The 22,220-nt window shown below is 33.6% G+C and overlaps 1 protein-coding gene across 9 annotated transcripts in view; it reads right to left on the bottom strand.

The window, feature by feature from the left end:
• Positions 1 to 22,220, bottom strand: part of Osbpl8 (oxysterol binding protein like 8) — a 168,018-nt gene that overhangs the window by 13,234 nt on the left and 132,564 nt on the right. For all 9 annotated transcript variants that reach the window (XM_010639539.3, XM_033763787.1, XM_033763788.1 and 6 more), the window contains 9 exons: positions 20,265 to 20,468; positions 14,072 to 14,156; positions 12,625 to 12,796; positions 10,647 to 10,884; positions 9,868 to 10,052; positions 6,683 to 6,764; positions 6,216 to 6,314; positions 2,560 to 2,656; positions 527 to 625 (listed from right to left, as the gene is read on the bottom strand). In XM_010639539.3, the coding sequence (XP_010637841.1) occupies positions 527 to 625; positions 2,560 to 2,656; positions 6,216 to 6,314; positions 6,683 to 6,764; positions 9,868 to 10,052; positions 10,647 to 10,884; positions 12,625 to 12,796; positions 14,072 to 14,156; positions 20,265 to 20,468 (1,261 nt within the window). The remainder of the gene's footprint in view (positions 1 to 526; positions 626 to 2,559; positions 2,657 to 6,215; positions 6,315 to 6,682; positions 6,765 to 9,867; positions 10,053 to 10,646; positions 10,885 to 12,624; positions 12,797 to 14,071; positions 14,157 to 20,264; positions 20,469 to 22,220) is intronic.

Below are 22,220 nucleotides of genomic sequence, written 5' to 3' on the forward strand. Positions count from 1 at the left end.
GGATGAGAAAAAAAAATAAAGTACTTGGTACATTAAAAAACAGCAAATTAAAATTTAAAAAAGGGTAATGGTACAAGATCATTTAAAATCACTTTTAAGGATGCTGAAATCACAGACCATTTCATCAAATTTCAAATCCTGCACACAGGCAAGCACAAAGTAATTCCACTATTATAAACCAGTCTTCCAAATAAAGTATATACAACAAATATCCATTATATATGTGAATTTATCACCACAGACGTATTCAGCCAATATCAATAATCTTAAGTATGGGTGAACAAAAGATGCCTTCAAATAAAGTATGTTTGACTCCACCAATCTCAAAGCATCGGAAAAAACGATCACACATATTTATTTTATTTTATTTTATTTTTTTATTTTTTTGTGGTACTGGGGATTGAACTTTGGTCCTTGTGCTTGCGAGGCAGGCTCCGGAACCACTGAGCTAAATCCCCAGCCCCTTACACATATTTATTTATAAAGAAGGTTTAAGAAATATCTACTCAAGTGTGGAAAGTATTACCTTTACAGTGAGCATAGGGCATTGTCATTACATAATCTTCTCCTCTATTCAAAAATGTTAAACGTGCTTCTCCTTCTAATATTGCAGATAATGAGTTTCCTGAAACAAAGCATGTCTAATTAAATTTCACAAAATTAATTTCAACTCATTTAAACAAAACATATTTAGGACACCTACCAGGTATCTACAGAAAAGTTTGTTTAAAATATCTCAATGTCAATGATTCAAATGTGCCCAAATATGTATTGATTACCTTCTATCTAAAATGGTAACTGATTCATATTCTCATTTTTACACAATGAGTACTTTCAAAAGTTATAGATATATGTTTGATACTTTATGAAGGCCATGTGAAAAAATCTTAAATATGTAAAATACCCAACGTCTGGATATCCACAATAGGAGGATTAATATAAAAAGCCCTTATTCAGCCACTATTGTCCACGTACATTTTCATCACAGTGAAGTATAAAGGTTTCTTTTTTGTATCCAATCTTATATATGGATTGGTATATAAAATAATTTATTATATACTATTTATAACTATAATATATCAACACAACTAACTTTTCCTTTATTTCAAAAGTACTTGTTCTTTTGGAAAACTTGAAAAATTAAAAAGATAATTACTCATAATTCTATCATTTAGGGTAATCACACACACACACACACACACACACACACACACACATATGTATATATATATATATTGGTACCAGGGATCAAACTTGGGTCTTTGTGCTTGCGAGGCAGGTGGCGGAACCACTGAGCATTAATCCCAGGCCCAAAGGGTAATCAATCATATTTTAACATAATTCTTTGCATCTTTTTTCCTTATACATTAGCACACACATAGAGATACCTATATATATATGTTTTAAAGTAGAGTTGACTCCATTTATTTTTTGTACAGTATTCTGCTTTTTATTTAACATTGTATATATAGCTATTTCAAATTTTAGTGTACATTAGAATAACCTGGGGTGACTAAAAAGTGCATGTTCTTGAGCACAGTGATTGTGACTTATTGAGTTAAAATTAGGATTCAGAATTTTAAAATTTCAACTAATACTCTGATTCCGGTAGTCCATGAATAACACTTGAAAAGTGTGAGCAGTTCTCCTAAATAAGGACATATTTTTCAGTGCAGAGAGAGGTATGTACCTATATTTTATCTGCACTACAATCCATTAAGTAAGGATTTAAAAGTAAATGTTGCTGAGAGTATACAGTAGTGATACCAAAAAAAAAAAAAAAAAAGAAAAAAAAAAAAAAAAAAAAAAAAGAAAAACAAACAAAAAACACGTTAATGGGTCGAAAAGATAGCCTCTGAAGTGGAAGATAATGGCACTAAAAATCAGTGGTAAATTAATCAAATAAAGGTAAAATTAGTTGGCTTTTGACAAAAGCAAAGTTATAATCTGCATCAATTCATACATACAATATGTGCAGAAATAAATGTCAGGAAAATTAAAGAACAATAAAAACAGAAAAGTTCAAGAGAAGATAAATAATTAATAGGCTAAAATAAGAGGGACATTCTAACCACAACACTCAAAGCAAACATCATGAAAGGAAAAAATAATTGTTTATCACAGAATGATCAAGAAAAAGACTGCTGCTAACTGAACCTGGACCAAGTTTTCTTATTAGTATGTAGATTCTCTATATATTTAAAGATTAAAATACAAAGACCGATGTCCCAGTAACACTGCGACAAAACAACTTGGCAGAGGTAAAGGTAAAAGAAACCCATTATGTACTAGAAAGGTCTAGAGGGCAATCATTTCATCTTTTCATTTGTGATGTTTGTGATGAATTTACACCTATGTGGTGAAGTTATATGAGATGAGCCACACCTCTTCTTATGAATGGGCAACAAAGTCATTATTCAATTAAAGATATTTAAAATGACATATAAATTCTTTGCTAAAAACAAACAGCAATTTCTTTTATGAATTTTATTTGTAAATAAAACTCATAGAAAGTACTAACTCTCTGGACAGGGTGAAGTTTGGGACAGGAAAACTCACCATAAAATTTGGACTTGGCCAGGATACTACCACTAAGGCAAAATCCATCTTTTCGGTTACTAACATAAAAGGCAGATATTGGTGGATGATGAGACACCTATTGAATACAGGAAGAAACATAAAATGTAGATAAATATATTATTGTGCTATTATCAAAAGTTAAAGTCTTATAATGAGTAAAAATTTTTTGATAGGTAATAAATTAAATATTGATGGTTAGAGTAACCATTTCGTATCTCCCATGGAAATCTACCCCCTGGTATTCACATTAAGGTAGCTCTCCCTCACAGTGAACCAAACTGGTTTTGCAGAATGGTCATTTGTGCAAGTAGGTTATAATGTAGCTTCCATCTTGGAGGGTCTTCGGGGCTCTCTCCCTCCTTCCCCCTCTCCTTTTCACCTTCTCTCTGTTTTCCCTCCCTTAGATTATCCAACCTCATCTTATGAGATAATAAGTTTTTCAAACCACTCGGTTTTGGCAGTGGATAACTAATATTCTTAAGATATTCCTCTATACTGTTCTTATGGATTACTGAATTGGCTGAAGGAAACAAACAAAATATGCTATTTTAATAATTGACAAATATGCTATTTTAATAATTCAATGTTTTCAATTTATGTACATTGTTTTTGTGAAGAATTACAGTGAACTAAAATGTAAGCTGGTATAATGATTAATTTAAAATATTACTATAATAAATAATTTCCTGAGGGGTGCATCAAAGGCTCTAGGGAGAAGAGGAAGGTTGTCAAAGGACACACGGTCTCATCTTTCTTACACTCAAGGAGAGAATTACTGTAAAGAGGAGTCACTGCTGTTAAGAGGAAACAGCATATTCCTCAGATTTGTGCAGACAGGGTAAAAGACAAAGAATAGTGAAAATAAATGTATGTAAGTTTAAATAACTTACAGGTTGAAAAAACTAAGCAATATTTTCTGATTGTCTACTATATGTATAAAAATAACAGCAAAAGAGGTTTCATATGCTAGGAGAGGGAATATAACTTCAATTGTTATTTTCCATAACAATTCAATTAGAGAAATATTCTGTAACAAGGTAAACAATACAAGTATTAGGTAATGACTTACTGGATAATCACAAAAAGGGCACAGACATTTGAGAAGGAGAAAAAAAAAATCACTGGGAGCTGCAGTTACTTGGAAAATGAAGAATGAGCAGCTCAGGGTTTATTGAAGCATAGCTGAGCACAAATACTGAGTGAGAGAACTAAATTTAAAAATAATGAGGGCAAGAAAGTATAAAATCAGATTATCTAGTTATGAATGCAGAGATCTAAGTACCTAACAAGGCATTTAGAGTCAGACGTGGTTGCACATGCCTGTAATCCTGGCACGTAGGAGTCTGAGGCAGGAGGATCAGTTAGAAGCCAGCTAGACTATACAATGAGTTCAAGGTCAGTCTGAATTCAAGGCCAGTCTGAACTAAATATCGAGGCTCTGTCTCACAAATCAAAAAAAGAAAAAGAAAGGAAAAAGAAAAAGAAAAGGCGTAAGACTTCTCGATAGCAGCCATTCTTTCTGGGGTGAGGTGTAATCTCAGGGTTGTTTTCATCTGCATCTCTCGAATGACCAGTGATGTGGAACATTTGTTCACATATTTACTTGCTGGTTTTACTTCTTTGTCTGAGAAACGTCTGTTCATTTCAGATGCCCATTTTTGAATCAGGTCTTTATATTTGGGGGGGGGCTGATTTTTTTGAGTTCTTTATAGATTCTAGATAATAGCCCTTTGTCTCAGGAGCAGCTGGTAAAAATTTTTTCCCACATTGTAGGTTGTCTTTTAGTTCTGTTGGTTTCTTTTGAGGTGCAGAAGCTTTTTAATAAAATGAGATCCCATTTGTTGATTCTTTGAGGATTTGTTCAGAAAGTCTTTTCCTATGCCAATGTTAAGAGTTCTGCCTAACTTATCTTCCAGCAAATTTAGTTAGTCTTTTTTAATATTTAGATCTTTAATCCACTTGGATTTTAGTTTAGTGCATGGTGAAAGATAAGGGTCTAGTTTTAATCTTTGGCAGGTTGAAATCCAGCTTTTCCAACACCATTTATTAAAGAGGCTATCTTTCCTCCAGTGAGGATAGTTGGCTCCTTTGTCAAAGATGAGGTAGCTGAGTACATCTGGAGTTGTTTCTGTATCTTCCAATCTATTCCAATGATCCTCAGGTCTGTTTCTTTGCCAGTACCATGCTGTTCTTATCACAGTGGCTTTGTAGTATAGTTTCAAATTAGGAACTGTTATACCTGCTGCCATGTGTCTGTTGCCTAGGATGGCTTTTGCTATTCTAGGTCTTTTCTGGTTCCAAATGAATTTTTGGATTCTTTTTTCTAGTTCTGTGAAATATAGTGTTGGAATTTCAATTGGCATTGCATTGAATCTGTATAGCAGTTTTGGTAGTATGGCCATTTTTACCATGTTGATTCTTCCTACCCAGGAGCAGGGGATATCTTTCCATTTTCTTATATCCTCTTCGATCTCTTTTTTCAGAGTGCTGTAGTTGGCAGGGTTGTGGGGAGAAAGCAACCCTACTCCATTGCTGATGGGAGTGCAGACTGGTGCAACCACTATGGAAATCAATATGGAGACACCTCAAAGTGCTGGAATTAGAGGTTCATTTGACCCAGCCATCCCTCTGCTGGATATCTTTCCAAAAGAATTAAAAGAATCACATCACAGTGATATATGTGCACCTATGTTTATAGCGGCATAGTTTGTAATAGCTAAAATTTGGAAACAGCCCATTTGCCCATCAGTTGGAGACGGGATAAAGATGTGGTTTTTCTAAAAAATAGAATACTACTCAGCCATAAAGAATGAGAAATTAGATTCATGCATAGGAAAATGGATACATATTGAGGATATACTCCTAAGTGAAATAAAGAAGTCACATATGTAAATATACGAATAAATACTGAATAAATTCTCTGGTGTGAAAAATTATAATGGTACATAAGATCCTAATGGTATAATTGACAATATGAAATAGGAAGAAGAGGGCTAAAGGTGTAGGGGAAGTGGGAAGGGTAAGGGAAAGGAAATAAAGGAAAAGAAAAAAAACCATGAGAAAATGTAAAAATGGAAATAAAGTATTTGTAAATAGGGAAGGGAGGAGGGGGTGAAGGGAGGGCAGGGGTAAGGGGAAAGAATGAGAACCAAGACCTGTCATGTAAAGGTACAAGATCCCAATGATGAATGTAACTGTAACTGTATACCTCAAGCTCAATGAGAAAAAAATAAATAATAAAAAAATAAAAAATAAAAGGCATAAGAGACTTTAGAATGCCAGACAAATTGGTATAACTCTAATTTCAGAACTGAGAACCACTGAATAATTTTAAGTATGATCACTATGAACTTGGCCAAAAGTAAATGAACAAATATAAAGAATGGACCAGGAAGAATGGACCAAGATGTAGGGGGAAAAAAAATAGAGATTTATTTTTGATCAAAGGATTCCATGACAGTAAGAGTAATAAATAGGAATAGGGCATTTAGTAGCATTTAGTAGTTAAATATTAAGTGCTTACCATTCACTAGTAAAAAAAGATCAAATAATAGTTCATTGAGTTAATATTGTCTATAAAAATAGCCCAATAATGTCAAAATCTGTTTTGTTTCTATAACATGCATTTCTAATACCTGTTCAGCAATATAAAAAGTTTTGCTGTTTGTTCTGGGATGAATCCATAAACAACGGAAAGTCTCACCAAGTATAGGATTATAAGGTTTCTTCAGTCCCTAGGGAGAAAAAAATATATATAAGTCTGTAAATACAAATACAATTCAAGATGGTTTATACCAGTCAAAACAAGTTTAACTGTATCATCAAAAGACATCTTTTTTTTTTTTTGGTACTGGAGATTGAACTGCTTGCAAAGCAGGTGGTGGAACCACTGAGCTAAATCCCTAGCCCAAAAGGCATCCTTATAAACTTTCATAGTGAAAGAAATTTTCATTAAGTAAAATTGTATTACATAAATCAAAATACAAGTCTAAATAACCATGAATTTTGCAATTTTTTTAGTAAGTGTTAATAAACAATTTAAAGTAACACATAAAAATAAAAAAATCATAAAAAGCTAAAGAAAGCAAAGAATAAATGTTACCTTTGGCTTTTTATAGAATCCTGACAAATACCATTTCACTACTTTCTTCAAACGGAAATAAGGATTTTCTTCAAGAGCAGCCCTAGAAAACAAAACAATAAACACAAAATCTTTGTAGGACATGCCACAAATACTCCCTCATATTTATCAACCAATAACTGGTAAGAGATAAGTCTAAAACAATTCATATTTAAAATAGATGGCAAAGATAGTTTGTATAAATTGATTTTCAAGAATTAGTTTTTCTTAGTTTGGTCATTTTTTCCCCTTGATTTTTTTTTCTATTCTTTGATACACTGCCCAGGTCTTTGTTTCAAATAGTGTTTGGAAACTCTCCAAAGCAAGGTTTCTCAAGTGAGATGTAGTAAGAGGTTCTGTGAGAAGTTGTGAGTAGAAAATAAACTTAGGTTTTGAAATTCATGCACTGCATGATGCCTAGCATTTGCAATGCTGAGCAGTAAGTAGCCCAGCAATAAGAAGGCAAGCAGTCCCACGAATAATTTTGTTAGAGGTCTTTGGCCCCACAAGTCAGTGAAGGACCAATGTTCACTTGATGGAGTCCATTTTCAGTAGCTGATGTCAGAATCAGTGCTAACTGGTAAGAGGTGTGGTGCAAGGAGGACAGGACAGTAAGTTGGTGTTTGCCACTCTCATTTATCTTTCTAAGATTTTATGGTTTTTCAGTCTCTACTAGAAAACACAGAAGTTTTAAATTAAAAGTATGGAAGAGTTAAAAATATTTTAATCAACTGAAAAGATTTTCACCTGTTTCTATTCTTTGACCTCCCCTTATGTTCTACAACTTATTTTCCAAAGTGAAAAAACAATACCAGTATAATAGATAAGTCAAAGATAATTTTCATTGTATAGGAGAAATCTATAGGAGCAATGACTCAACTGCCTCTTCACACCCATTTGGCTGTTGTTGCCAACCTGGCAAAACACTGGTTATGAGTGTTGGATGTGAGTTCTATTGATAAGGCGTCTTATTGTATTTGTTTGTAATGTAGCTATTATTCTTTATTTATAAAAAGGCATTTATGTTTCACAAGCATGACTGATGAGGTATGAGATGGCAGAGGCTGGGTCTAGGCTTACTGACAACTATGCCAAGTTGTATTTTTCTTCAGTAATAAACCACTAATTGCTCCCCTCCTATTGGTTTAAATTCTCTTATTATGTAATTTTGAATTTTACATATACAGAGCTCAAAAACTCAAAACAATATGAAGAAATACATGTCTTCAATGTATATGACTGCAATGTACAATAGTTATAATATTGTTCCATCTCGCTACAATGTTCCTACTTATCACCTATACATAAGGTTATTCTGGCTTGTTTTCATTTTTGTTTTTGAGGTACTGATGACTGAAGTCAGTGAACCCAGGGCCTTTACACTGGGCCACATCGCCAGCCGTTTTTATTTTTTATTTTGACAGGGTCTCACTAAGTTGCTAAATTGATCAGGGTTGGGCTCCAACTTGCCTCTTCCACCTCAGTGTTCCAGAGCGCTGGAATTATAGGCATGCAGATGGCTAAGGTTAGTTTTTTATAATGTTCTTTTAAAGTTTCCTCTATGCATAAATAAACAAATATAAGTAGACCTGTTTTTCTAAAAGTATAGTACACACTCTTCTGTATCTTCTTTTTCTCTGGAGCTCTCTCTATACCAATAGAGTTAGTTTTTCTGTATATGTGTAGATGTACCATGTATTATTTAATCAGTTAACCATGGCTGGACACTTCAGCTATCGTTAATGCTTTACTATTATAAACTCCACTGCAGCAATCTTCCATATGTGTCATTTGGTATATGTGGAGTTATAGCTGCAGGAGTTATTCACAATAAGCAAGATTAGTGCATGAAAGGATGAATGAATCTATATCTTGGTAAATACTGTCAGTTTCCCATCAAAGGCTCTGTGCTACTTTGTATTACTCATGAGATGTGTGAGAGTGTCTATTGCCCCAGAGAGTTTTGGCAACAGTATGTGTTGCCAGAAAAGTATAACCTATTTGTTGAAATGGGAATCTTTTTATAGGAATTTGCTTTACATTCTGAGAGAAATGAATTCCTAGACAGATAAAGAAAGAAGGAAGATGGAAGAACTGGTATATTTCAGAGAGATTAACATTTTGTCTAGCATATACTTTGTAAAATTTTCTTACAGTTTATCAATTATCATTTGACTCACTTATGATTTTTTTCCAAGGTTATTAATGCAATAAAAAGAAACTGAAAACAGATAGTGATGCAGAGTCTAAAAAATCAGGTCACAGGGCCAGTAGTTGGTACCACAGAAAACACAGTGTCTTGGAAACACCACTGCTGTTGGAGTAAGGGCATCAGGTGGAGGGGGTGGGGGTGAGACAGTGGCCACAAAGTTGCTGTTGTTTGCAAAGCTCTCCAGAAAACTTTAAGGACAGAAGTGGACAGTTCTTCTCCTGTTTAATTATGCTTGCATTCTTCAGAATTACACTCAAGAGTTTGGGGATTTAGCTCAGTGGCTCCAGCGCCTGCATTGCAAGTGCAAGCATTACACTCAAGATCAGCTGGCAGCTTCCAAAAAAGAGCAAAGATAAGAAAAGGTACTGATATAAAAGCCAGTAACTGGCAGATCATTCTGGTTGTGTAAGTTGCACAGGTCTCACAAGAAACAAGTCCTAGGATGGGACTTGAATGAAGGCTTAGATGAGGAGCACATGCCAATTACCAAAGTCAGTGTCAATTACTAAAGCTAGTGAACAGGTCAAGAAGCCTGTCACAGCAATGTGGGCAGAATTCGTATTTTCTTCAAAATTGTGATCTCCCAATACTTCATAAAGTACATTTTTTATTAAGATCAACAATAGAAGTGGTAAAGAGAGAATGATGTTAGGCTGGGGATTTAGCTCAGCAGTTTGGTGGCCTGCCTTGCAAGTGCAAGGACCTGAGTTCAATCCCTGGTACCAAAAAAAAAGAGAGAATGATGTTAGGCCGGGGATTTAGCTCAGCAGTTTGGTGGCCTGCCTTGCAAGTGCAAGGACCTGAGTTCAATCCCTGGTACCAAAAAAAAAGAGAGAATGATGTCTTATTAGAATCTGACTTTGGAAAGCCATAATCATTGAAAGTGGCACTCTTGAGAATCTCTAAAATCATGAAGTACAGTATCTTCTATTTTAAGAATTAAGAATATACTTACTCAGACAGGAAGTCTGCATGATAGTAGTAATCTGAAAGTTTATCCAGGAAAGACCGAGGTTCCAAAATAAATGTGGGCAGAACAACCCTGGACAAGTCCATACCCGGACGGACTTGTTTCAGTAGTGTCCAGATAAGGCTTTTGTTTTCTTCAGACACAGTTTCTGTTTGAGAAGCCTCACCTGCCTTTAGCAATTAACAAAACATACTGAAATATTATATTTACTTCAAATATGTAGACAAGACAGCATGTTGAAAGTACAAGTTTTCTCCAGGATTATTTCAAGCATACTTAAAATATGGAAACAACTCTTTAAATAATAAATAAAGTCTACAGCTATAAAGCTTAAGTAAAAAGGGATAGCTCCACAAAATACAAAATGAATAATATATAAAAACACTATATCCTATTATTTTATACTATACTTCTATGAATTAGCAATAGAAAGACAGTTATAAACTCATGTTTCCTTGCAATTTACTTTGCACTTGACAATGATATCAGGCAGTATCCTATTTCAAGAACAAATGAAGAAAATGTAAACTGTAAATTTGATAGCCTATATTGGTATTTGTATAAGTACTATACATGTGTTTAGCTGTTTACAAATCTTGAAATATTTCATATACATTTTACATATAAGTAAATAAATATTTAAAAAAATAAAATAGGTATAAATATCATTTCTCAGGAAAACATATCAATCAAATAGTATCTAAAACTTTATTCAGAAATTCCTAAGAATTAGAAAATCATAATCTCTGAAAATGTACTTTTACCTCTCCAAGCTCTTCATGGCTCTGTTCAGTGTAAGTGGTATCCTTCAAAGGCTCAACAGGCTCAGGTTCGATATATGAGTCATCCTGCCTTTCTGATGTATCAGTATCACTTTCTTCACTTTTCCCCAACACCTCATTGTCTGATTCATCATGTTCATGATCATTTTCTTTATCAGATTTATCAGAATACATATCTTGGTCCTTAAAATGCTGTCGTTCAATTTCACTATCATTTAACCTAAGGGAGTTATTAGGAGGAAGAATAAAGGAGGCTAAGAATACTTTACTTTATACATTAGAATGAATGTAACATTTATTGTGAGTTTATTATGCACTTGCCACTGTTCTAAATGTTTTCTATAGTTTAAATTCATTTAATCCTGAAAATTACCCTATGAAAAGGTAAAATTAGTTTTATTTTACAAATTAGTAAACAGAGGCACAGAGAAAAATGATAACCTGGAGTGATGTTAAAACATAATATTCTGAGTGCTGTGTCTCTCTCTTCCTAGGGCAAAAATCTTCAAAAAGTAAAATTTTAAACTACTCCTACATAGATTTGTTTTCTTCTATAAACATCGTTTCAAGCAAGCTCACTATCATTTTGGTGAAGAAGCAATGTAAGACAAGAACAGGCTCTCAAGTGAACTCAAATGAATTACAACTTCTTATTTGTAAAAGTCTCTAATGACAACCAAAGTATCTAAGAATAAGATGAAATAGCTTAATCTTGAGGCAAAAATTCCAGGAAGAATTGGAAATGGAAACTTTAGCTCACAGAAACATGGCTACAGTCTAAAATTGAAAAATTCTGCTAATGAATGTAACTGTACTGTCTACCTAGAATGTACCTATAAATTAAATTTTAAAAGAAAGATAAATTCTGCTATACTCATCCTATTCTTACTAAAAGTGATTAGGGTAAATAATCTGTATAAAGTGGGTAATAGCTTGGAAATAGATCCTGACAAATACACTTACATTAGTTGTCCCACTTAACTCCTGTAGTAGCCCATTCAGGCTCCAGGTATTTCGGATTGAAAAATTCTAGATTATAGGTGTAATAATTCAGGTAACAGAGATTTTAAAGGAGTAGAAACAAAGACACAAACAAAATAGTGTTGGAAAAGGATAGTAAAAAACTGTTTGGCTCAGGTTGCATGGATCAGTTTAACTTTAGGAATAGCAAGCTCAGTGCTGATTAGAATGAGCAGCTGCAAGATAGAAGCGGAGAGGTGGGGGAAGGGAGGAAAAGGAGAAGTTCAGTGTTCAAGCTACAAAACAACAAAGACACCAGCACCTGAACAGTCTTTGAACTGCTGCACAGTTTCCCCAAAGAAATAATTTTTTAGTATTAACTACAATGAGTTTCAGGAGATAAAGCCACAAACTGGATTTAATTCCAATCTCAAACACTTAACAATATAAAATACTCCCAGAAATACCAGGTACAGAAAGTAATTTGAGTGCCATTACAAAAAATGGGAATAGCAATAAAAATATCATATTTCATTTTTAAGAGGAAGAAAAAAACTGCATAAATTATCTAATATTTTAAACTGATCTTGAAAAATACATAGGATTATGACAGGTGAATAAGAAACCATTTTTAGTGGAAGGAATATTATGGACAAAGACAGTATGTTTGTATTTGGGAAAGAGAGTAATTCAGGTTGGTTTGAGTAAAGGAAATAAATGTTTATACTTAATTATAGCTGAAAAATTTTATTTTATTTTTTATTTATTTTTCCAGAACCAGGTATCGAACTTAGGACCTTGCACTTGCAAGGCAGGTATGGCACCACTGAGCTAAATCCCTGGCCCTAGCAGACAAATTTTAAAGGCTTAGGCCATATAGGAGAAGAAGATTGGCAAATTTCAATCATATGTTTATTTCTAAAATACTAGGACTATCAACTAACCTAGGGAACAACAAGGTCTCTGAAATCATTATAAATTAGTAATAATATCTACTTACTGGAAGTTGTCACCACTGTGGAGATTGTTAGCACGTAGTAAGCCATACAAAGTCACATGGGTGCTATCTGATGAAATGCTCAGGTCATGTTCTTTTCCTTCCCTGATCATTGTACGTTTAAGAAGACTAGAACATTTCAAAGCCAACTCCAAAGCATCCATCCAGCACCTTCCTAGAAGAACACAGATTCATACGAAGTATAATTAAAGAAACTATGAACACCCATTTTTACCAGTTAATTTTAAACATACTATTATTTCTTTGAGAAATATGCATTAAAATAGTTAATATGAACAAATATTGTATAATGTTAAGGATTTCTTAATGCAATCTTTGTTTTACAAATGATTTTTATATACTAAGCATCCAGAAACCACTGATAAACAGTTTAGAGCAAGCATTAACAGGTATATTCAATAATGCACTTCATTTTCCAAATTTTGGAACAATGACATGCACTATAATTTGAAGGTGCCAGCAAGGTACATAAAATATACTAAAAGGGTTATGTTTCTACTGTAAACAAACTACCTGAAAGAGTAGAAACCATTGTACTTACATGTATGAAAATTTTTAAGTTAGAAAAATTTCTGTATAATGCTATTATTATGAACTGCCACACTTAAGAGAAACATTAATAGCTCTATTTGTATATTAAAACATATTTCTATTAGCAGAAAAATGTTCATATATACTTCAGTGCTTAAATTTACACAAACACGTTTGTTTCAAGATCTGACAGAAACATCAGCCACACAAATATTTCCATATTGAAACTTCTTAATTCTACTTTGATTTAAAAAATAATCTTTGAAAAAGTCTTTGAAAGATTATAAGATTCTCTATATTCAGCTAATCTAAACTATAAATGTAAAAGAAATCCATGATTAATTAAGGTTTTAAAGCTATCTTACTTTCATATAAGTAAATCTTGTTCTATCATAATTGCTTCATGAATTAAGTGTGGAATAAAATAATTTGTACATTAATATCTTCATATATAAAATAAAACCAAAATAGTGCATATGTATCTTACATTAACATTTAATGATAAAATCTAAATAGGATAAAATATATCCCTAAAAAGTTAATATTTAATGAGTTATCATAAAGAACACTAGTAAGTCAAAAAGGTGTAATCTGTCAATGGGGGATAAAGAAGACACTCTAAGGTACTAACACACTGCTCAATTATACAATGCTTTCTTCCTATCAGATTTCTGTTTGTCTATCAAGTTAATGTATTTGGTCTTCTAAGCAATTTATAATTACAATTATTATACAATTATATAACTACATTTTATTATATAATTATATAATTACAATTATAATTACTGCTACAAGTATCATAATAAATAGATTTTTCCAAGGATAACACAAATTGGTATATGAAATAAGACCTTAAAAAATGAAACCAAAAATTAAATCCATCAAAAACTATAGTTACCATCTGACTCTGAAGTAGCTCGGATGATCAAATAACTGCTAGGTAAGGGCTGAGTTATAGATCCAACTGCTTCACCTTTTGGACCCTTAACAACAAAATAAATAGTATAGAGTAAGCATTATGACTTCTTAACTTTATATTGCCCACTATTTTCAGTAATAATGTACAGAAGGCATAGATTACAATTTCAAAAGCAAATAAGATTAAATTTCATCCTTCTTGAGAATGCAAGTATTAAGGGAAGTTTTCTTTTCCAACAAATATATTTCCTTAACAGAAAATAACAGTGATAGTTAAAGTCATTTAAGTATTTTTTAATATTGCTCAAATCTTAAAGAGAACCTAAAATTTACCATACATTAAACCCAATTTTAATTTTTTAACTTATTTTTTTATTAGTACATGTTTGTAGTATGTAGTGGTTACATTCATTGTGGTAAATTGGATAATACATCTTTATTTTTTTCTTCCCCTTCTCCTTTCCTTCCTTCCCCATCCCTCCATCTCTGGGTCCCTTTCCAACTTGAAAAAAGGTCTATCCCCTTAATTTCTATTATTCATCCTTAATTTTGCTCTTTATTTACACTTTGAGTTTCTCATGTAAGAGAAACCATACCATATTCACATGTAGAAGACTGAGTCTAGACCCATATCTATCACCATGTATGAAAATAAAATCAAAAAGTATCAAAGGCGTAGATATTAAAACAGGAAATTGGAGGGCTGGGGATTTAGCTCAGTGGTACTGCGCTTGCCTCGTAAGCACAAGGTCCTGAGATCAATCCCTAGTACCAAATAAATGAATGAATGAATGAATGAATGAATAAATAAATAAATAAATAAATGAATAAATGAAACAGAAAATCAGACTTCTGAGAAAATGGCACAGTGGTAAACAATAACAACTCAGCCTCTCCAAGATTTAGAATCCAGACACTAGAAAACAACAACTTGGGGAAGAACAAAAGAAAAATAGTTCTCCAGGAACCAGAAATGATCTAATAGGAACATTAAAACCTACAGCAAAATCAGAGAGACAGAACACAATGCAGAGAAGGGAAGGGACAGTCTACTTTCTCCCTTGCTCCCAGCTCATAGCTCTTGGGAAAGCGAGATGAAATCTGCAGAGACAAAGTAAAAACTGGGGACTCCAGAGGGCCAGCAGTAGAACAGACCAGTGGGTGCCAGGAGCTTCAGGGAGAGCACGGGATTCTGCTTCCATGTGAGTCCTCCTACAGGCAATAGCTGGTGAGGGACTCCAGTCCAAGTGCCTGCTATATCCCTGGAGAAAGTGCTTAGTCCGATGCCATTCTAGAGAAGCACTGATGGAACTGAGGATTCAGAGCAGCTGCAGGATAGCTTCCTGTCAGGGCTTCCAGTGTTACATTCCCAAAATGACTGGGTGAAAGACAGCCACGGGAGATGGCCTGGAAAGAGACTTGAGGGGCTTGAGCTAAAGGACACAGGTCCTACCCCCACAGCCAGAAGCCAGGATCTGGATTGAATACCTCTGGATTTGAAAATTACGACACTGGCCTCCTTGCCCTAATCCTACTGCCTGCTGGTGCCTGCATCCAGCATGGATCTGGGGTCTGACTTCCTGCTTTATCTACCAGTGTGAACAGAGACATGTCTTGACTTGAACACTGCCTCAAAATTATAGATCATGAAAGAAAACCACATACTTGAAATCACAGAGAAATTTCTTTTTGGTTTGTTTTTGTTAGTGTGTGCATTGTTTTTAGGCTTGTCTTATTTAATTTTTTCCTTTCCTCCTTTATTCTTCACCAGTTTCCTGGGGTTTGGGGAGAATATTCCTTTTTCCTTGCTTATCTCCTTTTGTTCTGTTTTTCCCTCTTTTCTCTTTTAAATTTTATCCCCTTAGACAGGGTTTTGCTTACTATGCTACTATGTAGCCTATGCTGGACTCAAACATCTGGCAATTCTCTTGGCTCAGTGCTAGGATCAAAGGCGTGTGCCACCATGCCTGACTAATTTTTTTCCTCTTAGTTTTACTCCTCATATAATTTCTTTTTTTTTCTTTTTTGTCTACCTTCTATTTCTTGTCAGTTTTTTCTCTTACCTTTACCTATAAACATCCTACTCCCTAATAAGATCCTTTGTTCTATTTCTCTCTGTTCTTTCTCATATCATATAGCTTAAGGTTTCTTATTTTCCCTCCTGTATTCCCATGTTCCAAAACTTTATATATTTAATAATATGACCATAAAGCTTTATTAATCTTTTGATAGTTATTCTATAAAATTACTGTTGAATTCCTCTCTACCACTAGTGGAAATATAGCTATCACCTTTTGTACATATTAGCTCTAAAATAATAAGTCAATTATATTAATGTTTACACCATAATTGTGGATTTCTTCTTTAAGGTTAAAAGTGGGACACAGTTGATTCTTATAGTACGTTAATATCTAATTTGTCTTGAACAATATTACTTCAGCTGTTTACCAGAGTCACATAATTGTTGCTATTTCTCTGTAAGTCAACACTCAGATTACCTCGGTGACATTAACAATTCTAGAATACATTTTCAGAGAACTCAGTTGTTGGAATGATTATACTATTTCCTCCCATCGCAAATTAATCAAGGTGGTCAGATCTTGGGCCTACATATAGTTAGCTATACCTGAAGTACATCACTGAAAAGCAACTAAAGGGATCTCTATACTAGCACTAAAGTCTTTAGAGTACAAGCATCCACAAACATCAGCACAAAATAATAAAAATATGAGAAGACAAGCCAACCAAATGTCTCCTAAAACTCCTAACTATTCCAAAGCCAATCCAAGGTCATTAAAAGGCAGAACAGTGTAAGCTGCACACCTGAAAACTCCCCAAATATAAAAAAAGAAATAAATATATAAATGAGGAATATAGAATCCCAAATAACCATGACCAAAAGAGAACCTTTCTGTGTCACATTATACTCAAAATATCAACATACAGCATAGGGACAAAAATCTTAAAAGGTGTTAGAGAAAGGCAATGAATCACATATAAATGAAAATGCATCAGAATTACAGCAGACTTCAAAACACAATCCTTGGAGGGCTTGAAGTGAAGTATTTCAAACTCATAAGAACTTATAACCCTGAAAATATATCCTTCAAAATTGACTAGAAATAAAGTACTTCCATGACAAGGAGCACCTGAAGAAATTGATAACGACCAAGTCAGTATTAAAAACAATCAAGGTTATCCTAGAAAAAGACAATGAAGCCATCAATGCCAAGAAGTGAAAAAGAATAAATATACTTGGCAGAATGATCAGCTAAGCACAAAAAGCAGGGGGCGGGGGGAGGAAACCAGCTAATGTAAAATAATGCAATGACAGGAAGAAGTCAATAACTCTCAATGAAAATGGTCTCAATTCAATTCTCCAATCAAAAGACACAGATTCGCAGAATGGATCAAGAAACCAATCCAATTATATGCACTACATAAGAAACACATTTAATTTAAAGAGAAACTCATGGATTAAAAATCAAAGAATGGAAAACAATATTCCATGTAACAGGAGCCCAGAAAAAAACAGGCACAGCTACTTTAATTTCAGACAAAGTGGATTTCAAGCCAAAATTGATCAGAAGAGACAAAGAAAGTCACTACATATTGTTACAGGAACAATAAAGCAAGAAGAGATAACAATTATAAACTTAAAACACACTAAATTCTGGCACACCCAACTTCATCAAACAAGCATTGATGGACATGAAAATCACACAAAACTAAGACAAATGTAATGGGGGAACCTCAGTACCTCACTGCCACTAATAGACAGATAAACCAGACCAAAAGATTCAAAAAAGAATTATCAGAGTTGAACCAAACTTTCCAACAAATGTACTTAATATATCTACAGTACGTTCCACTTAACAATAACAGAATACAGATCCTTCTCAGTAGCACATGGTACTTTCCCCAAAATAGAGCCCATAAATCACGCTTAAATAAATGTAAAATAATCAAAATTATTGCATACATATTATCAGATCATAATGCAATGAACCTAGAAATCAATAGAAAAAGGACTAATCTCAGGAATACATAACAAACTTAAAAAAATTAGACTCTTTAAAATTAAAGACCCCATCAAAAATGGGCATCTGAAATGAGCAGACACTTCTCAGAATAAGAAGTACAAATAGCAAATAAATATATGAAGAAATGTTCAACATCTCTGGTCATTAGAGAAATGCAAATTAAAACAACACTGAGATTCCATTTCATTCCAGAAAGAATGGCCATCATCAAGAAATCAAACAACAACAAATGTTGGAGAGGCTGCAGGGAAAAAAGGGAACATTTCTTCATTGTTGGTAGGAATATAAACTGTTACAACCACTAAAGAATCAGAATGGGGATCCCTTAGAAAACTAAAAGTAGAAATTCCATTGACTCAGCTATTCCCCTTCTAGGTATCTTCCCAAAAGTATTAAAGACATCCTATTACTGAGACACTTCCATACCCATATTTATTCCTGTGCAATCCACGATAGTTGAATCTTGGGAGCAGCCTATATAACCATCAACAGATGAATGGATAAAGAACATGTGTTTTTTATATACAATGGAGTACTACTCTGTCATAAAGAAGATAAACTTGAGTGATCTGAAGGAAAATGGGTACACTTTGAGACCATAATGTTAAGTGAAACAAATGAGACACACAAGCTTAATTATTACATGGTTTCCTTTATATGAAAAACCCAATATATAAAGTACAAAGTAAAAACATAATAGGAAAAAAAGGGGGAAAATGCAGTATTACCAATGTATCTAAAAGTGTTCCTTGATTTAGTACAATTTTGTCTTATGAATTTTATCTATATTTTTGGCTTGTTAATCTTGCTGTTAACTTGTGTTTATTATTTATGATAAGTAATTTGATAAGGACTTACAAATAAAGTAATCTGATGTTGGAAAAATTTTTCTAAAGAAGGAATGAAAGGGAAGGGGGAAAAAAACAAGTATTGAGATGTGTTACGTATATGTGTCAACCAATTTCCCACAATAAATGTAATCATTATGTGCTAGTAAAAATAAAAGTAAAACAGAAATCTGCTAGAAGATAAAATAGGTAAACCCAATTTTAATTTTAGCAGAGAATTTTCAACCCACCAGTGCACTAGATATAAAATAGTGAATTTGTTTACTTTTGATATTATTTCTTGTGGAATTGAGGTTCTGTTCAGAAAGTGCTTGCCTACATCTATGTTTTTTCTAGAATTTTACCTATTTTTATCTTCTAGCAGATCGTTTCTGTTCTATATTTAGATCTTTGATACATTTTGATTTTAGTTTAGTACACGGTGAAGTATTTGGATTTAGATTCAATCTTCTGCATGTGGATAGACAGGTTTTCCAGCAGTATTTGCTTTTTTCCAGTACTGGGGATCAAACTGAGGACCTTGCTCTTGCCATGTAGGCGCTGGCACCACTGTGCTACATCCCCAGCTCCCAGCACCATTTGTTAAAGGAGCTTTCTTTCCTCCACTGTACATTTTTGGCCCCTTTGTTAAAGAGCACATAGGTAAATGTGCCTGGCATTGTGTGTGCATCCTCTATTACTTTTCATTGATCCACATGCCTGTTTTTGTACCAACAGGTAATTTTCCTTAAGGAGGAGTTCAAAATCCTTTATTCAAGTATAATTAACTTTTCTAGAAACTAAAGCAATAGTCATTTTGTAGATACTGAAATTACACTGACTGATTTGGTTAGCATACAGCACAGGAGTAACCACAGTAATGCTTTTTCATTATAAAAAGGTTAAGAGCCCAATCTTGAAAGAAAGCTGCCTCTGTGAAGAGTAAGTAGAGCTGCTTTTTCTAGGCTTCCCATCACACATTCATATCATTACAGGAAATACCAGAGATAAATGGCAGTTTCTATTTCAGGGAATCTTACCATTTTTATGAAGAGAAAAAACACAGTAAACATGATACAATATTATAAAGAAGAGAAATCTGATAAATATTTTTTGAAAAAGTAGTATGTTAGATTACCAAGGCAAATAAAGACTTTTGATGTAATGTGGATAGAGACAGAAAAGGGGACTTTTTTTAAAATAGAAAGGAATTTGAGTACTGGCAAAGGAGATAAGTCATTTGATTAATTTATCAGTTCTACTCACAGAACGGTCATTTTTACCTCAACAAGTGTTTACATACCTTCACTGCCCAAATAGATTGCTCCAGAGGGTGGAAAAGTTTGAAACAAAAGCCATCCTTTTTTGATGGACGCTCAATGATTTCACAGGCATTCAGAAGAACAGTTCCAACCCACTGACCATTTTTTTGGGTTTTATAGATCAGTAACACCCCAGGTTTCAACACACACCACAACTTAGTCCAGCTCTTTAGAGTACCACGAATCTATAGAAAATAAGTTTATTCAAAAAATAAATACTTGTTTTTTTCTTTCTGGTTCACAAGACACAAACTAATGGCAAATAGAATGTTTTAATGTAAAGTCTCTATGACATACACATTTTAGATTACATACATACTTTTTTCAAAAAGCCACTACAAGAAAAGCACTGCAAACAGATGTAAAATGATATGGTTTCTGCTTCTAAGGATCTTAAATTTTAGTAGAAGACAAAGTTAGCAGTTTCAAAATAATGTACTAAGTATAATAATTTTCCTAATTTTCTGGACCAGGTCAGGGCCCATTAAAACAGACTTCCCAGGTATTGAAGAGTCTTCTTTTTTGTAGCATTTATTGTAGCTGCAAATGTATTTGTGTAAGTAAATTATTATTCTCTTCTTTCTGAATTTTCACCTTACTACCACATGACAGTGCTGAAAACAGACAATAGGCAGTGGATATCTGGAGAATGATAGGAAGAGGAAAGAACTTCTTCTTGGCTCCTAAAAGTTCTTTCCTTAAATTATTTCTGGTAAGTACAGAAAGTGCACCATATAAAATTCTTGAAGGATTTCATTATGCAGTCCAGGCTGGTCTACACTCATGATTCTCCTGCCTTGTTCTCCTACGTGAAGGAAATCTTTAAACACAAGTTACATTAATCTCTCATAAAAAGTTCTTTATCTGTAGTGCTACATCAATAAATATATGCAACTACTTTTTAAAATCACTCTTTATGAAAAAAGAAGGAAAAAAATGGAAACAAAGCTCTTAGGAAAGGGGAATGGGAAGAAACAAGAATCAATATATATCATGTACAGGTACAAATTTCCAATGATTAATGTGACCATAATGTATACCTAAAAAGTACCAATAAACCTAATAGGAAAAAAATCACTTTTTATCTGTAATCCACTAGAATAGCTTCTAGGGACTAAATTACATGGATGCTAATAGAATATTTAGATTAAAAACAGGAATTGTTCTCACTTTCACTTACTGTATAACATGTTTTCTCAATGTACTTAGGAGAATTATGAAATAAATATGGCTTTCCTGCCCGCTTTTCCCACAGGCAGATCCCAGTAATTCCAAAGAAAAATTTATAAAGGGAGAATTTGGAACCAGGCATACAGAAAAGATAAAATCTATAAGAAAAACCCATGTATATATATATATGTAAAAGAAATGGTGAAACAAGAGAAGAAAAAAGAAGAGAGTTACCCTGAGATAACATTCTGGATCTTAGAGGTGTAATGCTAGAAAACAAAGGACAATTATCAGAATGAAGGTAATGTTTAAAAAGAGTCACGGGCTGGAGATTTAGCTCAGTGGTTCTGCCACCTGTCTTGCACACACAAGGTCCTGAGTTCAGTACCCGATACCAAAAAAATAAAAAATAAAGAGACAGTCAGAGCCCAGTTTGGTGACACATGCCTATAATCCTGGCACTTGTGAGGCTGAAGCAGGAGGACTGCCAAGAGTTTTGAGGCCAGCATGGGCTACAGAGTGAGTTCAAGGCCAGCTTGAATTACAGATCGAGACCCTATCTCAATAAATAAATAAGTAAATAAATAAATATATAAACAGACAGTAAGTCAGAGGGTTTGGCTATGAAAACGTGAGATTAAGTAGCACTTGTAAGTAGCAAGTAGTACCAAAATAAGTTGGAAGTGGTTTTTAGCAAAAAAATTTGAAGGTAACTCTTAAGAATTTCTTGAACTTTGTAAGGCCAACTATCATCAGACTCATATATT

The sequence above is a fragment of the Fukomys damarensis genome, unplaced genomic scaffold (genome assembly GCF_012274545.1).
Source record: "Fukomys damarensis isolate Sample0158 unplaced genomic scaffold, DMR_v1.0_HiC HiC_scaffold_15, whole genome shotgun sequence".
NCBI classification, from domain to species: Eukaryota; Metazoa; Chordata; class Mammalia; order Rodentia; family Bathyergidae; genus Fukomys; species Fukomys damarensis.